This window comes from Bactrocera latifrons, unplaced genomic scaffold (genome assembly GCF_001853355.1).
Source record: "Bactrocera latifrons isolate USDA-ARS-PBARC rearing strain unplaced genomic scaffold, ASM185335v1 scaffold_94, whole genome shotgun sequence".
NCBI lineage: Eukaryota > Metazoa > Arthropoda > Insecta > Diptera > Tephritidae > Bactrocera > Bactrocera latifrons.
Window position 1 is genome coordinate 539,598 of NW_017537645.1, and position 23,262 is coordinate 562,859.

The following is a 23,262-nucleotide window of genomic DNA, read 5'->3' on the forward strand; positions in this document are numbered from 1 at the left end:
ATATATTAAATAGAGTATTCTAATGATATGTGCTTGTTTCATTTCGGTACACTGGCAATCAGAGATAAAGAGATGTTTAACTCCTCTCTCACTGGAAGTGACTTCCAGTGAGAGAGCAATTGTTAAATGTCAAAACCTACTGAGCTAATCGAGTTCAGTAGGTTTTGACGTTTATCAATTGGAAACGATCGATGGCCAGATTGAAATCTTACTAAAAAATATGTAAACGTAGGGATTTGTTGCATCGTTCAAGACCACTTATGAAAAATGTAAAACAATGAAAATTAAAAAATATTTGTGAAACTTTAAATTATTTGATGAAACGCTTTGTAATTTGAAGCATCATAGTATTATTTTCAATGGAAAATGATTAAAAACATTTAATGATTGAGAGCTAACAAGCTTAAATCCTTTTATTGGATATTCAAAGGTCAAAAGCCAGTTGTTCTAATATATCTTAAATAGATTTAAATAGTTTCTCCATATAATAAATAACCATTATATAGTAATTTTTATTCGTACTAAATGTTGGGTGTTTTAATTTAAAATGCCCAAAAATTCTTATTTCGTTCCATCTGGCCATAATGGAAAATGTTATAAAAAACGCTTATTTTGAGGCGCTCTCACACTGGAATAAGTTGAACATCCTTTATTCCTGCTGGCAATACTGGCATAACTGCATATTCCAGTTTCCGCCGCCATTTCGAATTTCTTGCAGCTGTTTCCGATACGTGCGTGCGAAATCAGTAAGAAAATTTGCAATAAAAATGTGTAAAATTTAAAAAATAGGATAGTGCTGTGTAACTACTATAGGTAAAAAAGTAGTGAAGTGTTTTAATTAAATAACATGTGAATTTGGTTCAATAGAACCGAACGGGCTGCAGAGAAAAATGTTTGTGAGAAAACCCTTATTACTTATACATACATATATACAACGATGTGAAACATCTTGTTACTTATTTCTACAGTCAGTGGCAATAGACATAATATGAATGCAACACCCTTAAAGGTGAGTATATAAAGAATAAACTAGATGTGATTAATCTGTTGTCACCTGTCATAATTAGCGAGTTTTAAAACATCGTGTGTATTACAAATACATAATCATATGTATATATTTAGAGCGCACTAAATAGGAAAACTCCACATTCATATATGTATAACCAATAATGCAAAATCACCTTACACTTTTATTAATTATAAATCCATACTTATATCCATTACAACATTACTATCAGACTTGTCTGGCGGATTTATTGTGCTATCCTCTTCATCAAATTTCAATTTGATGCAATTAAATTTCGCCGGCGATTCTTCAATTGTTGGCAAACGTTTTGATGCTGACTTTGAGGAAGATGAGGACGATGATGTGGTAGTACCGCTAAAATCTCGTCCACATATGTCCTCAATAATTGCTTCATCATTCATTACATCCTCAATGCAAGTCTTCAAAATAGTTGTTGTCACAATGCAATCACGATTAATTGCCAAACTCTTATGAAAGTAGATAATGGCATCTTCGAGGTTACCCATTAGAGCATAAACAAAGCCCATTGCTGTGTAGGTATTCGGGCTTTGTGGTTTGAGTAAAAGTGCCTGTATTAAAAATGAAATGAAATTAAGTATAAGTTTACTTTAATATAAATTGTATATAGTTACATATTGATGATAGGTTAAAGCCTCCTTGTACTTCTTGCGCTTGCGACAGCAATGACCTAGATTATTGAAGAGCGGTTCCCAACGTGCCGAGAGTTCCTCCTTATTCTCCTTAGCGCGCGCTCTAACAATTTCGGCTGTGCGTAGAAATACTTCCTCCGCACTCTTGTAGCTATTAAATAGAAATATTTGCTTTTTGGTTCAAATTCCACGAATTTAATGTAAATCGACTTACTATTCGTATTCATATTTGATTACGCCCAACTCGTGCAGTACAAAGACGTCTAGTGGAGCAATTGACATGGCTTGATAGAAGAATTTCTCAGCCAGCTCGAGATTTTTCGTCAGTCCACATTCAACACCAATATAGAGTAGTGGCAGATGACAACCGCGCATGAGTTGAGTAGCTTTAAAATAAGCAGCCATTGCCTATCAAATTGAAATAATATTTGAAATAACGTAGAATCAATAGAATATAAATCAATCTGCTTACCTGATCATGCTCGTTCTCCTTGGCAAAGGAGTGGCCATAAGCCAGCCATGCAGGTCCATATAGCCGATCAAGTGCGGTTGCTTTGGAAAGATATCTGCGCGCCGGATCGCTCTTGCCAATCAAATCATAATAACAACCAACTGCATACCACGAAATGGCTTTGTCGGGATACCGATCAACCAGTTTGTGCGCGACGTAGAAAAGTTCTGTGTAAAAAAAGTAGAATTAGGATTTATTAAATTTGGTATTTAAAAATAAAAATATTCCACTAAATTGCAAATAGCAATATTTTTGAAGAATTTATAAATTTTTTTTCGATGAAACACTCACTATTGTAATCACCAAACTCGACCAAGCAACCAATTTGTAGCGTTAAGCCTGCATTATGATAGGGATCCGCTTTTAATAATCTGTAGAAGCATTAAACATGTATCACAATTTTCAAATATAATTTAAACTTACTCTTGAAGTATTTTATAGCTCTTTTTATATTCACAATCATAGAATAGTTTCTCGGCTTCAGCAGCCATCATATCGGTGCTTTTTTGTATGCGACTTAGGCAAGTAGTAAGTGGTAGAATATTTTTATTATCAGCCTCTTTTGTGTGTTCACGACCGGGTGTATCAGCATGTGAACGATTGGACTCATTCATGAGCGATGATGCACGAGTGAGACTTATTTGCAGGGAGAATGGATTATTTTTGAGATCGGCAAGCACTCTTTAATAAAAAATATCACAAAATATCACATTACTTTTATAAATCTTCCAATCATAATTTTAAACACATACTTATTTGCTGGCGACATAATTTGCGGAGTCATATATTTAGAGAGTATATTTTTATGTAGTTGTGCCTCAGATGACAAAGTTTTCTTAATTTTCTCACTTAAATCTTTAATTGTCTGATCACCTGTGGCCTATTAAGAAAGTAATGTGGTAAAAATTTTAATAATTAACGCTCAATTCTACTTACGGGATCTATAGATTCATAGTATTTCTTTAGCTTTGACTCATACAATTTTTTGATAAACTTTGCATCAGTTTCACTTGAGTGTTGTGCCAGCGGCAAATGTTGCATCAATTCCTTTTCTAAACGAAACAGTTTGTTAAAAATAATAAACACGAAATACAATTTTATGAAATATTACCTTCCCAAGCCATAAGCATTTCATGCTGTACTAAAGCTTCAAGCGCTTCAAAGCAATACACCGACTTATGCAGCGCTTGCACATAGTAGTCCATAGCCAAACCGCGATTATCTAGAGCTTCGTAAATTTTGCCTTTCATATAACTAATTGAGGCCATAATTTCCTAGAATAAAAAGCAGTTAATAGCCAGAAAAAAATAGTATAAAGTACATACATTTTTATTCGCCTCCTCAGTATTTAATGTGGAATGACAGTCCACGGCAGCGCTGTCTAGTGGCTGACTTATCAATGACGATGCCAAAAACTCTATGTCTATGTTATTTATAACACTAACTGCTTCATTTAGTTCCTTTGCTTCATACAAGCTTTCCAATAATAAATTATAGCTGGATATATGTGATTTTTCCAATTGGAAACGACGTATAAGATGTGCCGCACGATGGTATTCTTTCAAAAGGAACATGCAATGCGCTTGACAATAAATATCTTTGGGATCATTTTGACTCAGTACACACACTTTTTCCGCCCAAAACAGTGCCGTTTGATAACGACGCTATGATTATAGTAAACATTTATTAAATTTGGTTAATAGTTTCACCTTTTGTATTGGCTTACCATGTCGATGAACATTTTAACTAACTTGCGATAGTGCGCCACATCAATAACCCCGTCGTCTGCATGACCATCGGGGCTATCGTTACGCATTTCGCTATCCCCCGTCATCAAGTAGAAGTTTTTTTTAACTTTTTATTTTATTGAGTTAGTGAGACGATTGCAAATCTAAACAAATTTCAAACACTTTCGCGTTCAAATAACAATTTGCGCTTTCAGCAATGAACATTTGACAGCAAACAGCTGATAGGTAGCCACCGGCAAAGAAGAAGAAGAGCAGCCTGTGCGCAATGGAATAGTCCGTTCTTGCCGTATTGGAAAATATGCGAATAATTAAAAAGTTGAGGGATTTTTTTTTATACAAAAAAGGCATTTTACTTAATAATGCAATTGTCTTCATTAAAGTAACTGAAATCATTAAGTAATGCAATTATCACGTTTTTGAAATGTAGTTCTAAAGGAACATGCCACAAAACACTAGTACATTGAAGAACATTGTGGATAAAAAATGGTATATATTATAATTTTTTGTATAAATCACTTAAAGCTTCGTTCAAATAATTAGAGATATATTGAAAATACCTAAGATTTTTATCAAATATGTATATTTGCCTAGTAAAGTATATTATTAATGTTAGTATTAATATATGTACAATATTTATTTTTAAATAAGCAGCATAGTTTAACAAATAACAGACCTTACCTAATTGGAGAGCCTGGTTGAATTTTTAAAGATTAAAACCGATTAATCTCAATTTCCGATAAAACTAAAAGTCCTATGAAAAAAGTTATATGGCACAGTTGAAGGAAATACAAAGATCTACCATCTATTAGGACCTTTTATACGAGGACATAACCTCAAAATTTATGTAAAATGTTCAAATAATCAAGTTTTTGGGTTTTTTTTTTTATTTTTAACATGAAATATAAATTTAATTCTCTCGAGAAGTTTTTTTGTCAACTTACCTTCTTACATATGTATGTAGAAAAAATTTTTTTATTAAAAATATTCACTTTTTTTATTACTAATAATTATTTTTATTTTAAATTCTTCTTTTTATTAAAAATAATTATATTTGTTTTTAGTATTTATTTTTTCTCATTAATTTGTTTTTTTTTCATCTTGTTAAATATCAACATAGTTTAGCTCCTTTTGTCGTATATATATTTAATGATTTTTAATTGTAGAGTTTCTGCTAGAAATACATATACACATCCTTTTTGTTTTGTTCGTTATCCATTTTCATTGCAGCTTTTTATATGAAAAATAATTAATTTTTAGTTTTTACTCCAATTTTTAAATTAAAAGTAATTTCTCAATATTTAGTTCAAGATGTTTTTTTAATTAAAAACAAAATTTTCAATAATTCGATTCAAAAATTTAATTTTTATTTCCAAATTTAGAATTGAAAATGTAAATTTTACACAAAAATTTATAAGTGAATATTTATTGCACAATTTTTTGCGTCAATTTTTAAAAATAATTATTATTTGATAGAAGTTCATACATATACTTTTACATACATATGTATGTATGCACTCTATATGTAAGTTCGAATCATATGTTCGGAAAGTCCATCGTACATATATTTGTATGTACTGCACTCAAACATGTTGTGTGACAAACTAAGCTCCAAACGCGAACCCGCTCCACACAGCATCCTTTCGAACAACGGCCGAACACTTTCCGCCGCCCCCACAAACGCCACATTTGCCATACGCTCTCACTGATTGGCACTTCGTGCATTCGCGCTCCGACTCAGATGAAACGCCTTGTGGCGATAGCTCTATGGCCTATGATTTCCAACTCGCAGGCATCGACAGGACCGACAAGAATTTTGCCTCGCAGTTACTGATTTTAGTTGGAAGGTGAGGTTTTAATTTTTTAACCGAACGCCGAGCAAGACAAAAGTGCAAAAAGTATTTTTTACCAAATACAAATTACAAGAAAAACCCATAAAAAATCAAACAAAATAAACCTCAATAGCAGGCAACTGTAATAAAACGCGTTTTTTTTAATGAAATCTTTTTTCTTTCGTTTTAAAAAATCGAAGCGTGTGTTTGTGTGCCGAAAAGTAGTGTTGTTGATTGATTGCTAGCCGAGTGTTTCACACAACTAAGCAGTGTGCAATCCATATTTAGAATAAAAATATTACAAAATTTTGCCAAAAACGAAAGAACAACGTCAACGTGCACGAGAGAGGGCACAGGTGTGCGAGGCGTGTGTGTGAAAAAGTAACGGTGCGTACGCTTCCGTTTCGCAATTCGCATATTTAACGCCATTGAATACGGAAAACGTGCTTCCAACCAGAGCCCCACAATCATAGCGCACACACGGCAGCTCGGGAGCAGCCCAACGCAGCAGCGTACGCCAATATACACAGCGACCGCAGTGCCAAGTTGTGCGTGCCGGCCAGGGCGTGCAGTGCTCGGCGTTATCACTAGTGGCGCATACGCGTGTTTCCTGTGTGTGTCTCTGCCTGTCAGCGCAAGTGCTGTGGCCGGTGCTCGGCGGCGAGCAGCGAACGGCGTTTGCGGAGCCAGTGAACGCTTAAAACATATTGAGATTACGGGTATGTGCCGCAATTAAATGCTTCTAAATATTTTATTCTCCACATTCATATGTGCTCTAGTGTACAAGTCTTCATAGTACTTATAAATATATACGAAAGTATGCATAAATGTAGGTAAAATGTTTGAACCAAATGTCAAATTGTTTGTGTTGTTTGTTGCTTTATGGAAAACATAACAGTACTATCATTGAAAAAATCATCTGCAAATGGCGAAGGCATCAAATGAGTGAGCTAAAACAAAAATATCAAAAGAAACTCGCGAATATGACAAGAAAATGTACAAAACGGGAGGGGTCGGTAGCTAACGCCTTAGCAGTCGGTTGCTATTCGCCAATATGCCATTTCTAATACAATTTTTATACCCTTCATGGATTATGAAATATAAAATTAACGCAGTTTTTTTAAAAATTAAATTTTAATTTATCAGTTTAATTGATTTTTATAGTAAATCAAAAATTTATATTTTTTTCTATTGTACATATATATAGTAAATATAATGTAAATTTACTGATAGCTAAATGAGTATGCATTATTACATTGTGACAAAAAAGTACTCGAAAATTGTAAATAAAACACAAAATATTTAAATATTCATCAATATTTATTTTGCGACTTTCAAAGTATTCCCCACCAAATGTAATACCCAACTTTCCCAACCCTCGTAATACTTCCCATTAGCACTTTTTGGGATGGTCTTCAGCTCCTTCAGCGAATTTTGTTTTATCTCTTGGATCGACGAAAAACGGTTTCCATGGAGCGGTAGCTTCAGTTTGAGGAACCAGAAAATATCAGACGGAGCCAAAGCCGATGGTATTCATTGCGTTTTTGGCTTTAAATTTGGTCACAATCGTGGCTCGATACGATGGTGCATTATCGTAGTGTAAAATCCATGTATTGTTCTTCTATAATTCTGGCCGTTTTCGACGGATACTTTCACGCAAACGCCACAATATGGCCAAATGAAAGTCCTTATTGAACAGTGAGCATCATCACTTTGATTTTTGAACCGCTTTGAGCTGAGTTTTTTGTTTTCGGCCTTTTTACGGTACTCTATTTGAAAACAAATTCAGCTTTATGGGGCGAGTCGAACAAGAATGCATTTCAAAATATCCGCCAAAACCTTTCCAACGGGCTAGAAAAATTTGTGTACTGTGTAATTACGAAGAATATTTTTGCTCAAGCCTTTTAGTTTTCGACACAAGAATTTTACAGAGTTAAATTCCTTAATGGCCAGCATTGAACGACTGGCGCGATGTGGTTAACTCGGCTATAACCGCTTGAGCGGTGTCTACGCCAGTAAAGTAAGTAGCAGTTGGAAATTTTACGAGTTAAAAATGGTTTATTTCGATTTCTTGTAGAACTAGGAGTCCTATAAAAAAACACTAATATGGCAAAGTTGCAGTAATGGAAATATGCAAAAAATTTGAAGTAACACTCTTTTTTACATAACCTCAAAATTTATGTGAAAAATACTAATAGCCATTGGATTTTTTATTTCTGTCTTGTATTGAGGAGGATCGTTTCCAATTGGTTTCAACCTACTATGCATTTCGTCGGTAGTTTCGATTTCATCAATGTTTGTCAATACCACATAATATTAACATATCACATATTTATCAAATGCTCTTTGGGTTTCATTAAGGTCGCTCATATTGCTTGAAATCTATATTGAGTAAAGTCAGCAATTACAGGAAAGAATTCTCTTCGAAATTAAATTACATGTCTCGCATATTGACCGATGGCTATTCGACAAAAGTGGCATTCCTCTACATTAAGTGGTGCTTAATTTGTATACAGCAATGTGAATGAGCAGTAGGCGTGGTTTTAGTCCGATTTCCTTCTTTTTCGAAAAGTAGCTAGGGAATCGGGAGGGAGTCATCGACCGAATTTGGTTGTAATCGGTGGGCGAGTGGTAGAGAGCTCTTGTGCCATACTGGATATAAATTTTAATGCTTCTGACTAATTTCCTTTTAGTAGTTCTTAACAATATCACCAACATTATCATCCGATTTCACCTTTTTTCACGCTATCGTAAGAAGGCTTGAAATAATATTTCCTGTGCAAATTTCGGTGATATGTTTAGCTTTATTGGCTTTTAAGATATGTATATTCATTAAAATTATTGTGGATTGTGACCACGCCCATTTTTAAAATGTGATCCGTTGGGCCAAATTTGAGTTCTGTAGCTTAATTTATGTTTTATTTATGGCAATTTATATATTTTTTATTAACGCCGTTTTGCGGATTTGTAGTGATCTGAACTCTTTCTTATTTTTCTTCCTTGCCAAAAAATTTGGGAACTAAGTTCCATCAAATTATCATGATTTTTAGTCAAGATAAGAACGAATGAAAAGACGGACAGACAGGCACCTGGATTTCAACTCGTCTCGTCAGTCTGATCATATATGTACATATGTACTAAGAGCAAAAAACAGTAAGACTTTGTTCATAATTTTAAAATGCTTAATTTACTATAAATAAATGATAACAATGAGATACTTTATATATACATAATTTTATACATAAACATACATTTTTTATTTATCGAAACTTATGGTTATTTTTTAATATCCAGTTGTAAAACAAGACAATCGTTAATTTTTAAAAGAGTAATGGAACTAACGAATAATATTTTATCAAAGTTTGCTTCCATACGTACATATATTGTATAAAACTTGTAATCTGAACAAAAAGCAAAATAAAGTAAGACTTTGTTCATAATTTTAAAATTATAATATTTATTTATTCTTCAATATCTATGTCGTCCCCGCATTGGCCCAACACGCTCTCGGAACAGTTTTTAAAGTCAACTTCCGGAATGCGCGTAGCGATTCACGTTTAACGTCAACAATTTACTCAAAACGGATTCCTCGAAGCGGTCATTTGAGTTTGCTGAATAGCCAGAAGTCACTCGAAGGTAAATCAGGCGAATGTTGTGGTTGGCGCACGATATTGGTTGAAAATTTGGCGAAAAATTCACGAAGAATCAATGCGGTATGCAAAAACCAAGACTTGTCGGCCCACACTACTGGCCTCTTTTTACGAATAGCTTCACGCAAACAACACATAATACTCAAATTGTATTTCCTGTCGACAGTTTGGCCGGTCGGAAGGAATTTGGAGTGCACTACACCTCGATAATCAGCCTTTTTCAGCCTCGGCTCACCTTAGCCATAATGTTCGGACGATATTATTCTGTTTCCGAGCCGTAAGCATGGATCCATGACTCATCGCCAGTAATAATACGTTCCATGACATCTCGATAGTCGGAAAGCATTGTTTTAAAGACGTTAACGTGAAGCTGTTTATCGTAAAAATTCAGTGATTTTGGAAAAATCGTGATTTCACTTTTCTTAGGCCCAAATGATCTTTCAAAATAGTTTTCAGTGATCCTTCCGATATTCCAACGATGCCAGTAAGATCGCTGACTGTTAATCGTCGATCCTCAAATATCAATTTCTTTATTTTATTGACGTGTGGATCATCAGTTGGTGCTGATGGTCCTCCTGGACTTGGTTCGTCGTCAAGACGTTCTCGACCTTCTTTGAATAATTTGTAGCAATCAAAAACATTTGCTCGCGCCAAACAATTATCACTAAAATCCTTTTCTAACACTCTGAACATTTCGGCAACAGTAATTTGATTCCGCACACAAAATTTAATGGAACTTCTTTGTTGAATAGTTTCATTCATCATCGCCGAATGCACTTTATGCACTTCAGAAAGACAAGCGTATATTAAACACTAATGCTTATTACGATATGACATTTGGCAAAGATGGCACTGATAGTCATAACAAAGTAGAAAGAAAATATTTCGGCGAAAGGGTTTTCGCGCGAAATTTAAAATTAAAAAGTCTTACTATTTTTTACGCACATGGAAAAATTTTTTATTTAACGAGGTTCTTTCACAAAATTTGCCCTAGATCATTACCCAAGGCAGTGCTACGACCTCCGCCAAAATTGTTCGGATCGGACTACTCTAGCATATAGCTGACATACTAACTAAATGATGAAAATCGAGGTAAAGGTATTTTTATATACTTTTATACAATAAAAATGCACCAAATGTGAAGTATGTATTATAGCTTTGCTGCTGCTAAAGTTAACGTTTTTTCTTTTTCTTATTAAATTTATGTTAATATCACACAATAAAGTAATTATACTATATTATACAATAAAGTTGACCTATTATTAGTTAATAAGTGTATAGCAATAAAATTGTAATTATATTTTCTAAAATCACTGCCTACGCTAGCCGTTTGTAGGCTATAGAAATTCCATAAAAAACGAAGTTCAAATTCATTATTACGCATACACCCTTGTACTTGCCTTCATGAGGCACGCAAACGCCAAACCAGCGCTTAGCGTAGCACATTAACACACAGCGTATGACTTGACAATGAGATGCTCACGACAGCGCACTCGGCCGACTGTGGGCCAACAAGCTGTGTGTATATGTATGTGAACTTGTAAGAATGTGTGTCTCTAAAAGTGTATGTAGTTATATACAAGCATTTGCCGGCTTTCAGAGCACGTCTTTTCACATCCCAGCTGTTGCTACACAATGTTCCAGCTCAGGCCAGCACACACGCACACATACACACACTCACTGAGGGGCTTCGTGACACTTGCGCGCCCCATTGCACACTGCTCACAACGACAAACGTAGACTAGAATCCCACTAACTAACGCCCCTCTTTTACACACTTCACCACTCAGCGCTCATCACACTATCATTCAAGCTGCGCGAAGCACGTACACACACACACATATGCCACTGAGCGTGTATGTAAGTATGTATGCGGCTTCACCGCAGCGCAAAAGTTTATAGACCAACAAGGATGCTAGTGGCTGTATGTGTGGTACATATGTATGTATATGTGTATGTGTATGTATGTTATGTGTATATGTATGTATGTGTAAATATGTATGCATGGATATGTGTATGCATGTAAGTGTCAAAGGTTTGGGCTGTGGAGCTTGCTGGCGCTTCTTTTGGGTTTGTTTTTTTGTTGTGTTTTTTTTTTTTTTTTTTTTGGTTTTGAAGTGGCGTGTGAGTTGGCGACGCGCACGGGCACGGCTACGCGACTTCACGCAATTTTACTACCAAACATACTCCATTATATATTCTACGAGTATTCTATGACATTCTATTCGCATCTGCTTTACGCTATTCCAATCTGCGGCAACTATGACTGCCATTGCTGTTGCTCCCGCTGCCGCTCTTGTTGTTATTATTATTGTTCTTGTTGCTGCTGCCTTTGCCACTACTGCTGCTTGGCATTGTGTGAATGTAAAGTTTTGTTGCTGTCATTGCTGCAACTTGAAATCTTTGTATGTATGTTCGTTTGTATGCAATGTATGTATGTATGTATGTGCGCGTGTGAACATGTTTCTTTCGCTGCGTTTTGCTCATTTCCTGCTGATTTATAGTTCTAATAATAGGTTCACTCAACGCAACTTACCCAAACGAAAGCATAATGCACACACAAACACACACATATATATATATATATATAAGCTCGCTAGGCAGCTTGGTCTTTGCATATACATACATACATACATACACACATTAGTGCGCTTTAAGCCTCGCATTCGTTCGCCTATCGCACGCTCGCCTTTTAACTGCTAAATACTACAGGCCACTCAACACACATATGTATATACACACACACACATTCATACTTCGTGTTTGGTACATGTATGTATGTATGTTTGCTTGCTACTTTTTTGCTTTTTAACACGCGCAAGCCTTTTGCATATTCACTATTCGCACTCACTAAAATCAATTTGAAATTGGGGTATAAATGAAAATACACAAAAATGCGAAAAAAGCCGAAAAAATAATAAGTATGCGCGAAATTTTCGCTTTTGAAACAACTAAAAAGCATTTAACTGGCACATTTCCTAATGACTCTTGCATTGCGGTGGCCAAAGCGAACAGCTTTGCAAATGGGGAAATTGCTTCGCAGCGCGCACTCACACACACACACACACACTCATACACGTTTGCACTCACACTGTCTTCTCACACTCAAACACACAATGTCTTCCACTCACACACAGTCTCTGCTGCGCGCATAACTGTAAAGTTGTTCATTTACTTTGGTACTTATCCTTGATTCGCGGCATTACTTTATTACTTGTGTATAAGTAAGTGGATTATAATTTGATAAGATTAAAATGGGAAATTGTGGTTGCACTCTTTTCAGTTTTATTAGCGACTCCACCAGCCGATGATGGCCAATTAGCGGTCGTATTTTGCTGTGTTTACTTCTAATTACCGGCTTATTGCGTGGCAGTGTTAAAATTCTTCATACTACACTTAAGCAGGTTGTAAGGTAATCCACAGGTTTGTGGGTGTATGTGTGTGTGTGTATGAACGCTGTGATATGTTAATTGACAAGCACAATCCTTTTTAAGTGGCATTGCATCTTTCGTTGGAATTGTTATCGAATATTTATTTTATTCTCAGTTGGCAAGGCAATGCTTAGTCAGCGCTTTACTTGACCCTCATTAGTTAGAATTGCAAGCAGACAAGGTATAATGTTAATTAAAGTACATTTGATTAATTGCAAGATTTTACTTTTCTTTGAATAATGCAAATATTTATACTTGACTTTACACGAGTATACGGTGACCTCCACTTTATTCACCTCCTCCCAAGAAAAAAAAAAAAACAGAAATGGTTAAACATTCAACAATGCAAATCTTCGTCAATACATTCTTAAAAAATATTTAATTCTATTCAAATAAGAAAATGTGTTACCACAAACCTAACAGTCAGTTAATAGATTACAAAAAAAAAAAAAACTTAATTATAATAAAAAATAATCCAATTCGAAGTTTCCTACTTTTTTACAGAAAAGACACAGAAACTTCAAATTTAGTGGGAATTGACTATCCACGGTCTTTTGTACACTCTCAGCTACTGGCTATTGAGAAAAGTACCTCTACTTGGATCACCCACCCGTTTTTGTAATGCCACACCCACTGCTTCTCTTAAGGTTCATTTTTTGCCAGCAAACGCAGTAGGCATAGACAGAAGCAGGTGGTAACTTTTTGTTGCCAAATCCGTATCATAAAGTAGGTGCATAAAAACCTCACAATCAAGCAACCGGAGCTTTTTTTGAGGCACTCTCGATGTGTGGTCTGATGAAAAACAATACTTACCCTAAAGGTCGAAGCTGCCCTCTTCTGATTGCTTGCTTACATCAAACGATCCAATTGTTGACAATATAGCTTCGAATTAAAAGTTTGACCATTAAAAGGCAGCTCATACAGTAGATGATTCCTGCCAATCGCACCAAAGACAGAGCAAGTCCTTCCTCATCGTCAATCATAGCTTGACAATCCTTTGCCCACGGCTCACCACGATCGTTTTCACTTGACGTTGCATTTAGTGACTGGTTTGTGTTTTCGGTTTTTTTTTTTATCATTACGAAGTTCTACTAACATACTACTAATATAACATAATTCGCCAAGATCTCACTTATACACCGCGAGTTACTAAATATACTTGTATTACTAAATGATTATTGACTTTCGGACAACGTTATGTTAATGTCAGAATCCTCTTTTTGCTCTTTGAATTACCTTTCCAAAAGACTGGGACCCACAGTTCGTTCTAGACCCATGAGCAACTCCTATAATAATAAATTTCGACACTGTTTGAGGATTAAAAAAGAACTGACTGAAATAACATCTTGAAAGCCGACTCGGTTCTAAGGCACTCCAAGTGAGCTTTAGCTTGATTGATATTCTTAAAATACAAGGTACGTTCCAAAGTAAACCAGACTAGCTCCCCTTGGTAGCGCCATCTATATGTCGACTGGTGCGTTAAAATCTGCTATCTTTATCGATTGTCCAGTGAGAATTTCATGGCATTTCATTGATTGGAAGTGGAATAACTTATTGCGTTTTAAGTGTCAGTATGTTTGTGTTATCGGTGCGAAAATGAGCTTCGAAAAAAGAACCAACATTAAATTTTGTTTTAAAATTGGTAAACCTATCTCGTAGCAGAGTGCACGAGTGGTTTCAATGTTTTCAAAATGGTCGTGAGGACATAAATGACGATCAACATGTGGGTCAATCAAAATCTATGATCACCGTGAAGTCCATTGAAACTGTGCCTGAATTCATCGAAAATCGGCGAAAATCATCATTGAAATTCATTTAAACGGAATTGAACATCTCCAAAATATCGCATTTTGACCGAATACTTGGGCTTACGAAAGCTGTGTGCACGGTTTGTTCCACACAAATTGACTGACGATCAAAAATTGCTCAGAATTCAACATTCTAAGGACATCATTAAAGAGGTCAAAAAGGACAACAACAAAAACTTCATTTAATTCCTCGTATTCACCTGATCCTTTCCGGAAGAATGCATTTGCCCATGAAAGGAAAGCGTTATGCTGACGTAGAGGCCATTCAAAAGGCTTTCACCGACATACTAGCGGCCATACCGGCCAACGAGCTAAAACACTCGTTCGACATGCTTTTGGACCGTGGAAAAGCTGTATTGAAGCAGAAGGAAACTATTTTGCATGAAATAAATTGATCGACTCGTTAATTTCGAGAACCGGTCCAGCCAAATTATAGCCAAGATAAACGGTTTAACGCAACAGTCCATGCATTTTTGCCGAGCTTCTAGCCGAAATGCTGCAAGGGCTGATTCAAACGGCGTCCTAATGGGTCATTATTTTGAGTTGATCGGTCAGTTTGTATGGCAGCTACATGCTATGGTGGTCCAATCTAAACAATTTGTTCGAAGGTTATAGTGTTGCCTTTTACAACAATCAAATTTGCCAAATTTCGTGAAGATGTCTCAATAAATAGTCAAATTTCTTTATGGCAGCTACATATACATATGCTTCAATGCTCCAATATCAGCTGTTCCGGCAGATAGGTAAATTCTTTGAGAGCAAAGGGGATGTGCGAAACTTCAGATCAATATTTCCAAAAATGAGAGACTATTTCGTACAGACAGACGTTAAATCAACTAAATTCCATTTGCACGAAAGTCGTGTCTACTTAACCGGAACAAACCCTGATATTTAATCCGGTCAAGGACTGTCAACTAGGCGGTACTCTGCTACTACAACAACAATAAACTAAAAATCCTCACACTGTGGAAACATAATATATCTTGTTAAGGGTATACGAATTAGTGAATAAAATTACTATTTTTAATATACATATGTACATTATTGTAAGCACTAACTACCTAAATTCATCAATTTATGGATGTGTAAATTTTAAACTAAAATACCAATACGTTTTAAGTTGGCCTCTTACACACACACTCACAAATGTCAAGAAAAAATAATGTGTAAAAGCAAAAAGGTATTTTTAGGTTTACCTCCATTTGGCGCTGCCAATTCGCTTTCATTGAAAATATATACTCAGCACGCAGCAGTCTATCTTCAAAGCATTCACTTACTACTCGCCGCCGCACAGCCAGCACGTCAGTTATATAAACAACGTACTCAATACCAGTGATGATGCTGTGGAATATGCCAAAATGTCTCTTCTACTTACAATAAATGACAAACATATCCGCAAACGAACTTTTCCATCGATTAACTTTTGCGGCAATAATAAATATTAAAGCCTCTGTATATACTTGCCCAAACGCCTATGCTTTTTTACAAGTGTTTATATATATGTGTGTGTGTCAAAAAGTAGACAAGTAAAGGCTAAAAATAGCGTTCTTTATTTTACAAGTTCATGTGTATATGTATTTATTTGTGGTATATATGTATGGAAAAGTAAAATATAAAGAAAATATTTCATATCCTGTTAGTTATCACTTGAAGCATGACATGGAAAAGTGATACTAAAAGTATAACAAATTTTTATAGTAAAATATACACTTCTTACATCAAGATAGTTCATTAAGACAAGAAAAAGTTAACTTAGGTTGCTGGAATAACCTTCACTAATAAAGATGCTTCCAAACAAGAACATGTTTTTTTTTCGTTCAGTTTGTGTTGCAGCTATATGCTATAGTAGTCCAATATCGGTGGTTCCGACAAATTTGCAGGCTCTTGTGGAGAAAAGGACATCTGCAAAATTTAAGAGAAATATCTCATAAAATATTACTACATTTTTGTAGCGTCCGACATTCCGTTCTGGGCGTTACAAGCTACCAAGCTACAACTGTTATACCCTGTTCACTGTGGTAGACAGATATGTCAAATCCTTTTAACACTCTGCTGTTGAAGCCAAACCAAATATTTTTCATCGAAAAAACCAAATTCCACGTGACTTTTATATTATTTCAAAGTAAATAAGACCTCCTCAGGTTTATGCGCTGGGTTTGCGACCCGCCACGTAAAAAACACACCAAATGAAAAGGAAACAACAGTCCTTGCGTTGTTGTAAACTCGACTATAACCACGTAAGCGGTGTATACGACAATAAAGAAGAAGGAATAAGTTTAATTGGACTGGACAATAATAAAACAAAAGAGAGAGGTATGTGTGTCATTGGGATTAAAATGTATTCGACAAGTTTATTGATACAATACTGGCATACTGTTACGCCATACATAGAACTACAGATCCTTTGTAATGCCAGAAAGAGGTTTAGTTTAATATACTTTGAAGTTTATGTCGTAACGGACCTCAAAGCTTTAGAGACTTAATATCTTATTCCGATACTTCATCTAGTACCTTCAACTGCAAGGCTCCTAGCTAACTAATCCGAGTTCTAGAAAAGCCGTCTAGAAGCAGAGAAGGTGATCCAGAGTCTCTCTTACGCCCACTTTCCTAGAAAAAGCCGTATAGCAGTTAAGAAGGAGATCCAGAGTCTCTCTTTCGCCCACTTTCCTGCTCTTTATACTTGTATAATGCTCTTAAGGTATTTTATCTCACCCTGATCCGTTTATAAACACTTTCGGGTATTTTATTGTATATCATTTTTTTCGGCTTGTGTATTTTCTGTACTTTTTTCATTGCAAACAGAATGGCACTCTTGGTAATCTTATCGACCCGAAATACGCTTGTTTCCCGGAACCCAGTATATATTCAAAAGCTTTCCAGTTACCACCATATCTACTGTCACCCTGCTGCTAAGAATATTCTATGATGCAAGGCGATGTGAAATTATTGTTTTTCATCTTTCTCAGAAATTTTCCATCTGGAAGATTACGGCAGCTTGAAGGGCCGCCTGAGATCTAGTTATTCAACTTTACGCCCACTGCATAAACCATTTTTGATCGCTCTGGATAAATATTGAAATTTTCACTGGTGGGTCCGGTGTCCTTTAATAATATTATCAAATCCTTTATTCAACTTGGATGAGTATCCTAAGTATATCGCTCATTACAAACTTTAGGTATGTTTTGTGGCTTAATTTCGATAGAGAAAATTAATAGAAAAAGTTATTATAATGTACATGAAAGGACTAGAACATGCATATATTTTGATCCCAATTGTATTAGACAACTCATTTCGATGGCAGAGAGTTTATCAAACCAAACTTTTAGTTCTAACGCATGACTAGTAGTCGGGCAATGAAGAGTCATAAGCCATAACTAAAAGAAGAAAAAATATATACTTTCTGCCTGCCTAACAATAGCTGGGTTAACGGACGGCACAGTTTTTCAATATCATTCAAAAAGTCATCACTTTATCACAGTTCGGGAAACAATGAAGAGTATTCTCCTTCCCGAATAAGAAGAGAATTCTACTTCTCTGAAAAAAGCTGTCCTTCAGTAGATCTATAGCTTGTTTAATAGAGACTATGTACACCCGAAAATCGTTACAGCAGCTCGAAGAGGCAGACATTTCAATAACCAGAATATAAGTAGATGCTCTTAAAAGTCTAATACCCGAGCAACCTGCTCTCCTGTCCTGTATGAAGAACTTTTTTTTTTTATTTTACAAGATATCTGTACGACATAGATTATTAAACAAGGCTACGCTATAATATCTGCAGAAAGTTTTTAGATCGGACCACTATAGCATATAGCTGCCATACAAACTGACCGATTCGAATTAAGTTCTTGTATGAAAAACTTTTTCATTTGACAAGATATTTTTACTATCGAATCATTATAACATATAGCTGCTATACAAACACAAACAAATTCTTGTAAGGAACACTTTTTAGTTGGCAAGTTAACTGCACGCATTTTTGTAAAAATTATTATAATAAGCAACGTTACAATATATATCTAAAGATATATATTCTGATCAGACAACTATAGCATATATGTAGCTGCCATACAAACTGACCGATCAAAATTATGTTCCTTTATGGACACTTTTTTGCGAAGGGTATTAGAACTGAAGTGCTGCCAAATTAGTCGCTTTTAGCTTTTGTTGTAATATTCAATAAATAATCAACACACTTCAAAACCCGTTATATACCTTTAGTGAATTGTCAAAAGAATAATTTAAGCATATTTCTGTCAAAAATGCTTTAAATTTCTAGATACAACTATTTTACATTAATACACACATAAGTATATGTATGTATAAATATGTTGATGTACGTAAGAGGTTGGAAAACCTTTTATATTTTCTAGGTTATGCAAACACAAATGCACATACCGACATACACCACTCACATGCGAGCATTTGACATGAGAACATGCTGACAACACAACTTACCGCAACATTAATGGACCTGAAACGTACCGAAGAGCATCTAACATAAAAGCTTATACGCGCTTATAACTACCTATATACATATGTACATATGTATACTCTGGTATACATATATATAAATATGTATGGCATACCGCCGCTACCTAACGAAAAAACGCACAGCTAATGAGTAGGGCAGCCACCAAAAAAATTATTATCAAACTCCATTAGTAGTAATAACTAATAACGGTACAAACGGCATTTTCTGACAATGGGCAAAGTGACAACGAAATGCATAAAACACTACAGCAACTTGTTCGGTTGTAGCCGAACGACACGCAACAAGTTCGTCCAACCGCATGTAACTTGAGAGCCCCAAAAGGAAGGAAGGTAATAAACTGAGAGAGTAACGGAGACTTGAGTTTAACTGAGCAGCAGCCGAGGATAGTAATGGAGGGGAGTTGTGCGGTTTGAGCGAAATTAAAAAAAAAAAACGTTAAGAATATTTGTTGCTAGCACCTTTATATTTTGAGCACACGATGCTCTTTTACACTTTCGCATTCTACACGAAAACTGATATTACGGCATGCTTATGTCGGCGCGGCGCGTATTTCTACTCAATTTTGCTGAAACGCTCTTGCAATCGTTTTTTGTTTTTATTTATATTTTTTTGTACTTTCGTGTACGAATGCGACAACACTCGTGCAGCTCCAAAAGCCGCTAAAACAACAAGACCACAGTAATAGCTCGTGTGTTTGTAGGGCGATGCGGCGCTACTGCAGGCTGCTGCTATCACACTCTTTGTTTTGGCTGTCACTGTGTATGGTGACATCTGTTTTGCCGCATTCGCATTCGCATACAGCGTAGTCGCAGTTACATTCGGACTCGCCAACGACACAACACAAACGTACCCGCACTCACACACGGAACGCAATGAGTACGCCGTACGACGTACGACACATGACACACGACACTCGCCACACGGCATATCTGCGGCACTTTCCACTTGTCACCACATTGACTAAACACGACGACGACATTTACGGCGACAATGCTGCTGCTGCACGCCTGCGTTGCCCATGGTTCGTACCACTCAACCACGTCGAAAGTGTGGAAATTGAATTTTTATTCAAAACAATGCCTGCGCTGCAACAGGTATGTAAATAATAATAAAACCCATTCGCACGGCACCCTTTCGATGCCGCCGCAGCACCGTCGATTGCTTGCTAACTGTTTGGTTCGTTGGCTCGTGGCTCGTGGCTTGACTTGGCTGGCTGGTAGTCTGTCCGCTGGCTGGCTGCTGGTTGAGTGGCTCTGCTTGTCTGCTGGTGGACGTTGAGAGCCCACCGTTGATTGCACCACACCTCAACTCACCGCACCGTACCACACCGCACACGAATGCTCACGAACCATACACACGCACACCGACGCTTCTACGTTGTCCTTTGTTTTGCTGCGACTTGCTGGCTTGCTGACTTTCTGGTGGGTGCAACAGCGTTTGGCAGTTGCTTTTTGCCTTTTTGCTGCCTCTTTGTTGCCTTCTCACGACCGCTCGCTCTTCTTGCGCAACTTAGACGCCCTCGCCGTGCGACGGCACTTCTTATCAGCTTACGCTATTGTCGTAGTCATGCTTGCCACATTGGTTTGCTGTTGCACTTGTTGTCGTTGCTGTGCTATATGCTTCGATCTGTGTCGTTGTGCTGCCAGCTAGATTGTTTGTGTGTGTGCGGTTAGCCGCAGCTATCGCACGCAGCAGCATACACACATACGACTGACTCGGCTGCGGCTGCGACTCTCTTGCATCTGCTTTTTCCACTTGTGCAACCGCAACAGTTGTGCGCTGCCAGCCGCTGGCTGTGTGTATGTGTGTGTATGCTGTGGCATATGGCATGTGGACGCCCAGCATCTGTGTTTAATCCGGCATTGACTGAGGTAGGTTATCAGATTATTTAACTTTATACGTTTCGTGTCTGCGGATGTCTGAAAGATATTATGAGATAAATTCGATTAAGTTTGTGGGCGCGCTCCACGTGCGCCTGCTTGTTTGCACTACATCATTGTGCTGTGCTGGCTACCCATATTTACACGCATGCATCGGTTTTTATACTGTGAGTGTGTGTGTGTGTATATAATTGCATTTGTAACAGCACATGTTGCATTTGCCGCTCAAGCAGTTTGCAGCTGAGATTTGACACTTGAGCCGAGCGTGCTGATTGTGGCGCTGAATGCAACAAATTATGGAAACACACACACATGCAAGATAACATAGTAAAGCATATGTTCATTGATATGCCACACACACAAACACTTGGCGTAGCACAACTGCATGTGTTCTGTGCCTCCCTCTGTGATTGTCGTACGTGGCGTATGCGTGATATTTTCCATGTGATTGCTACTTAGAACGCGCGGCACTAGTGCTGTTGCCACAACTTGCCTTAGCTGCACTCACACACACAGTTGGTCGTGTGTGTGTGCGCATGTTTATTAATTAATTTAAGTTCTTTATTAAATTAGCGAAATGTGTGAAAAGAAGTTAATAAATTTGAAATTGGAAAATTGCATTTGCGCTGCCAAGCAACCAGTTTCGAGATTCGAGGTTAAATGTGAAGTTGCAACGGAAGGAAATGCTTGTCATGTGATTGTGAAGTTGAAAGTAATATTTTTTTAGAAGCTTAAGGTGCTGTACTGTTCAATTAGTTTACTGTAACGGCAAAATTTTCACTCGAAATATAATTTTTACAATTATGTTTGAGTTTAGTGCTGCGAACTGCTTAAGGGTTTAAGTCAGCCCTCAGCCCTCAAAAGTTACCGATCTCTAACAATTTAACTTAGAAGTAAGGAAAGTAGAATGGAGATCCTCTCAGTTTTTATTAAACATATATTTTAGTGCAAAAAAATTGTGATCATGAATCAATCTTCGGAAGAATTCCATTTTATGTAAATTTCTTCGCAAAATAAAGAACTCTGTACCGTTATAAGAAGAAGGCGCTCTCTCAATTTTAATAAAATAACTCACACATTAGCTGATATGCACGGAAAAAAAATTGCCTGATGAACAAAAGGAAAATATTGACCAGATTCAAGCACAAACATACTACTATCAGTAAAGGATTCTCTCTGAATTTCAATTCTATATCTCACGCATTGTACGATATTTTCGGTGAAAAGTCAACTATAAGCACTCATTTCAGTGCGTAGAGACTTGGCAATTTTTTTCATTGGTGAAGCTTTTTTACGTGGCGGATCCCAAACCCAGCACTAACGGAAGATTTTTGGCTACCCAGAGGGTACTTGGTCTAAGACCGGAAATCGTGAGTGTCCTGAGCCATATGTAAAGAATCGTTTCTGGCTACTCCCAAAAGAATGGTGCTCAGAAAACTTTCCTAACTTCCGTGTACCTCTACACATTGCACCATCCTTCATGCATAACTGCTGACGTACGCCGATTATATCGATATCATTGACATCAACATCAGCGTTGTTAGTTCTGATATCTCTAGTAGTGAACGAGGGCAAGACGAAATATCTCCTGTCAACAAACAAATAGTCCGATCACTCGCGATTTGGCTCCCACGTCATTGTTGGCAATCGTAACTTCGAAGTCGTAGATAATTTCGTCTATCTTGGAACCAGTATTAACAGCAACAACGAAGTTAGCGTCAAAATCCATGCAACAAAATTTTTTCCAAAAGCTGCTACTTCGGACTGAGTAGGCAATTGAGAAGTAAAGTCTTCTCTAGACGAACAAAGACCAAATTCTACAAGTAATTTCTCCGTCCTTCTAAATGGTGCAGATAAATGGACGATGACAACATCTCATGAGGCGGCGTTACGATTTTTTGAGAGAAGGGTTCTGCGAAAAATGTATGGTCCTTTGCGCATTGGCAACAGTGAATACCGCTGTTGATAGAACAATGAACTGTACGATATATACGACGACATAGACATACATACTTCAGCGAATTAAGAGATAACGGCTACGCTGACTAAGTCATGTCGTCCGAATGGGCTTGGAAGCAAAAGAAGGACCTAGCTACACTCGCAATCTCCAATTTCCGCCAAACAACGAAAAGGAAGAGCGACTGGCGTGAACTTATAACCTCGTAAGCGGTATTTCCGGTAATAATGAAGAAAAAGAAGACACTCATTTTTAGTTATAAGATGAAAGAATAGTGTC

The 23,262-nt window shown here is 36.8% G+C and overlaps 2 protein-coding genes across 2 annotated transcripts in view; one reads left to right on the forward strand and one right to left on the reverse strand.

The window, feature by feature from the left end:
• Positions 1–956: 956 nt before the first annotated feature.
• LOC108977678 (cell division cycle protein 16 homolog) lies at positions 957–4,139 on the reverse strand. The gene is made up of 11 exons (XM_018947493.1): positions 3,915–4,139; positions 3,514–3,852; positions 3,300–3,462; positions 3,125–3,240; positions 2,941–3,068; positions 2,612–2,869; positions 2,480–2,559; positions 2,150–2,355; positions 1,892–2,085; positions 1,660–1,828; positions 957–1,596 (listed from the first exon to the last, which is right to left on the reverse strand). The coding sequence occupies exons 1-11, from the start codon at positions 4,020–4,022 to the stop codon at positions 1,198–1,200; spliced, it is 2,160 nt and encodes a 719-aa protein (XP_018803038.1). The 5' UTR covers positions 4,023–4,139; the 3' UTR covers positions 957–1,197.
• Positions 4,140–5,673: 1,534 nt separating this feature from the next.
• Positions 5,674–23,262, forward strand: part of LOC108977712 (cytoplasmic polyadenylation element-binding protein) — a 62,106-nt gene continuing 44,517 nt past the window's right edge. The window contains exon 1 of the mRNA XM_018947559.1: positions 5,674–6,484. The gene's annotated coding sequence lies outside the window, so the exon portion shown is untranslated. The remainder of the gene's footprint in view (positions 6,485–23,262) is intronic.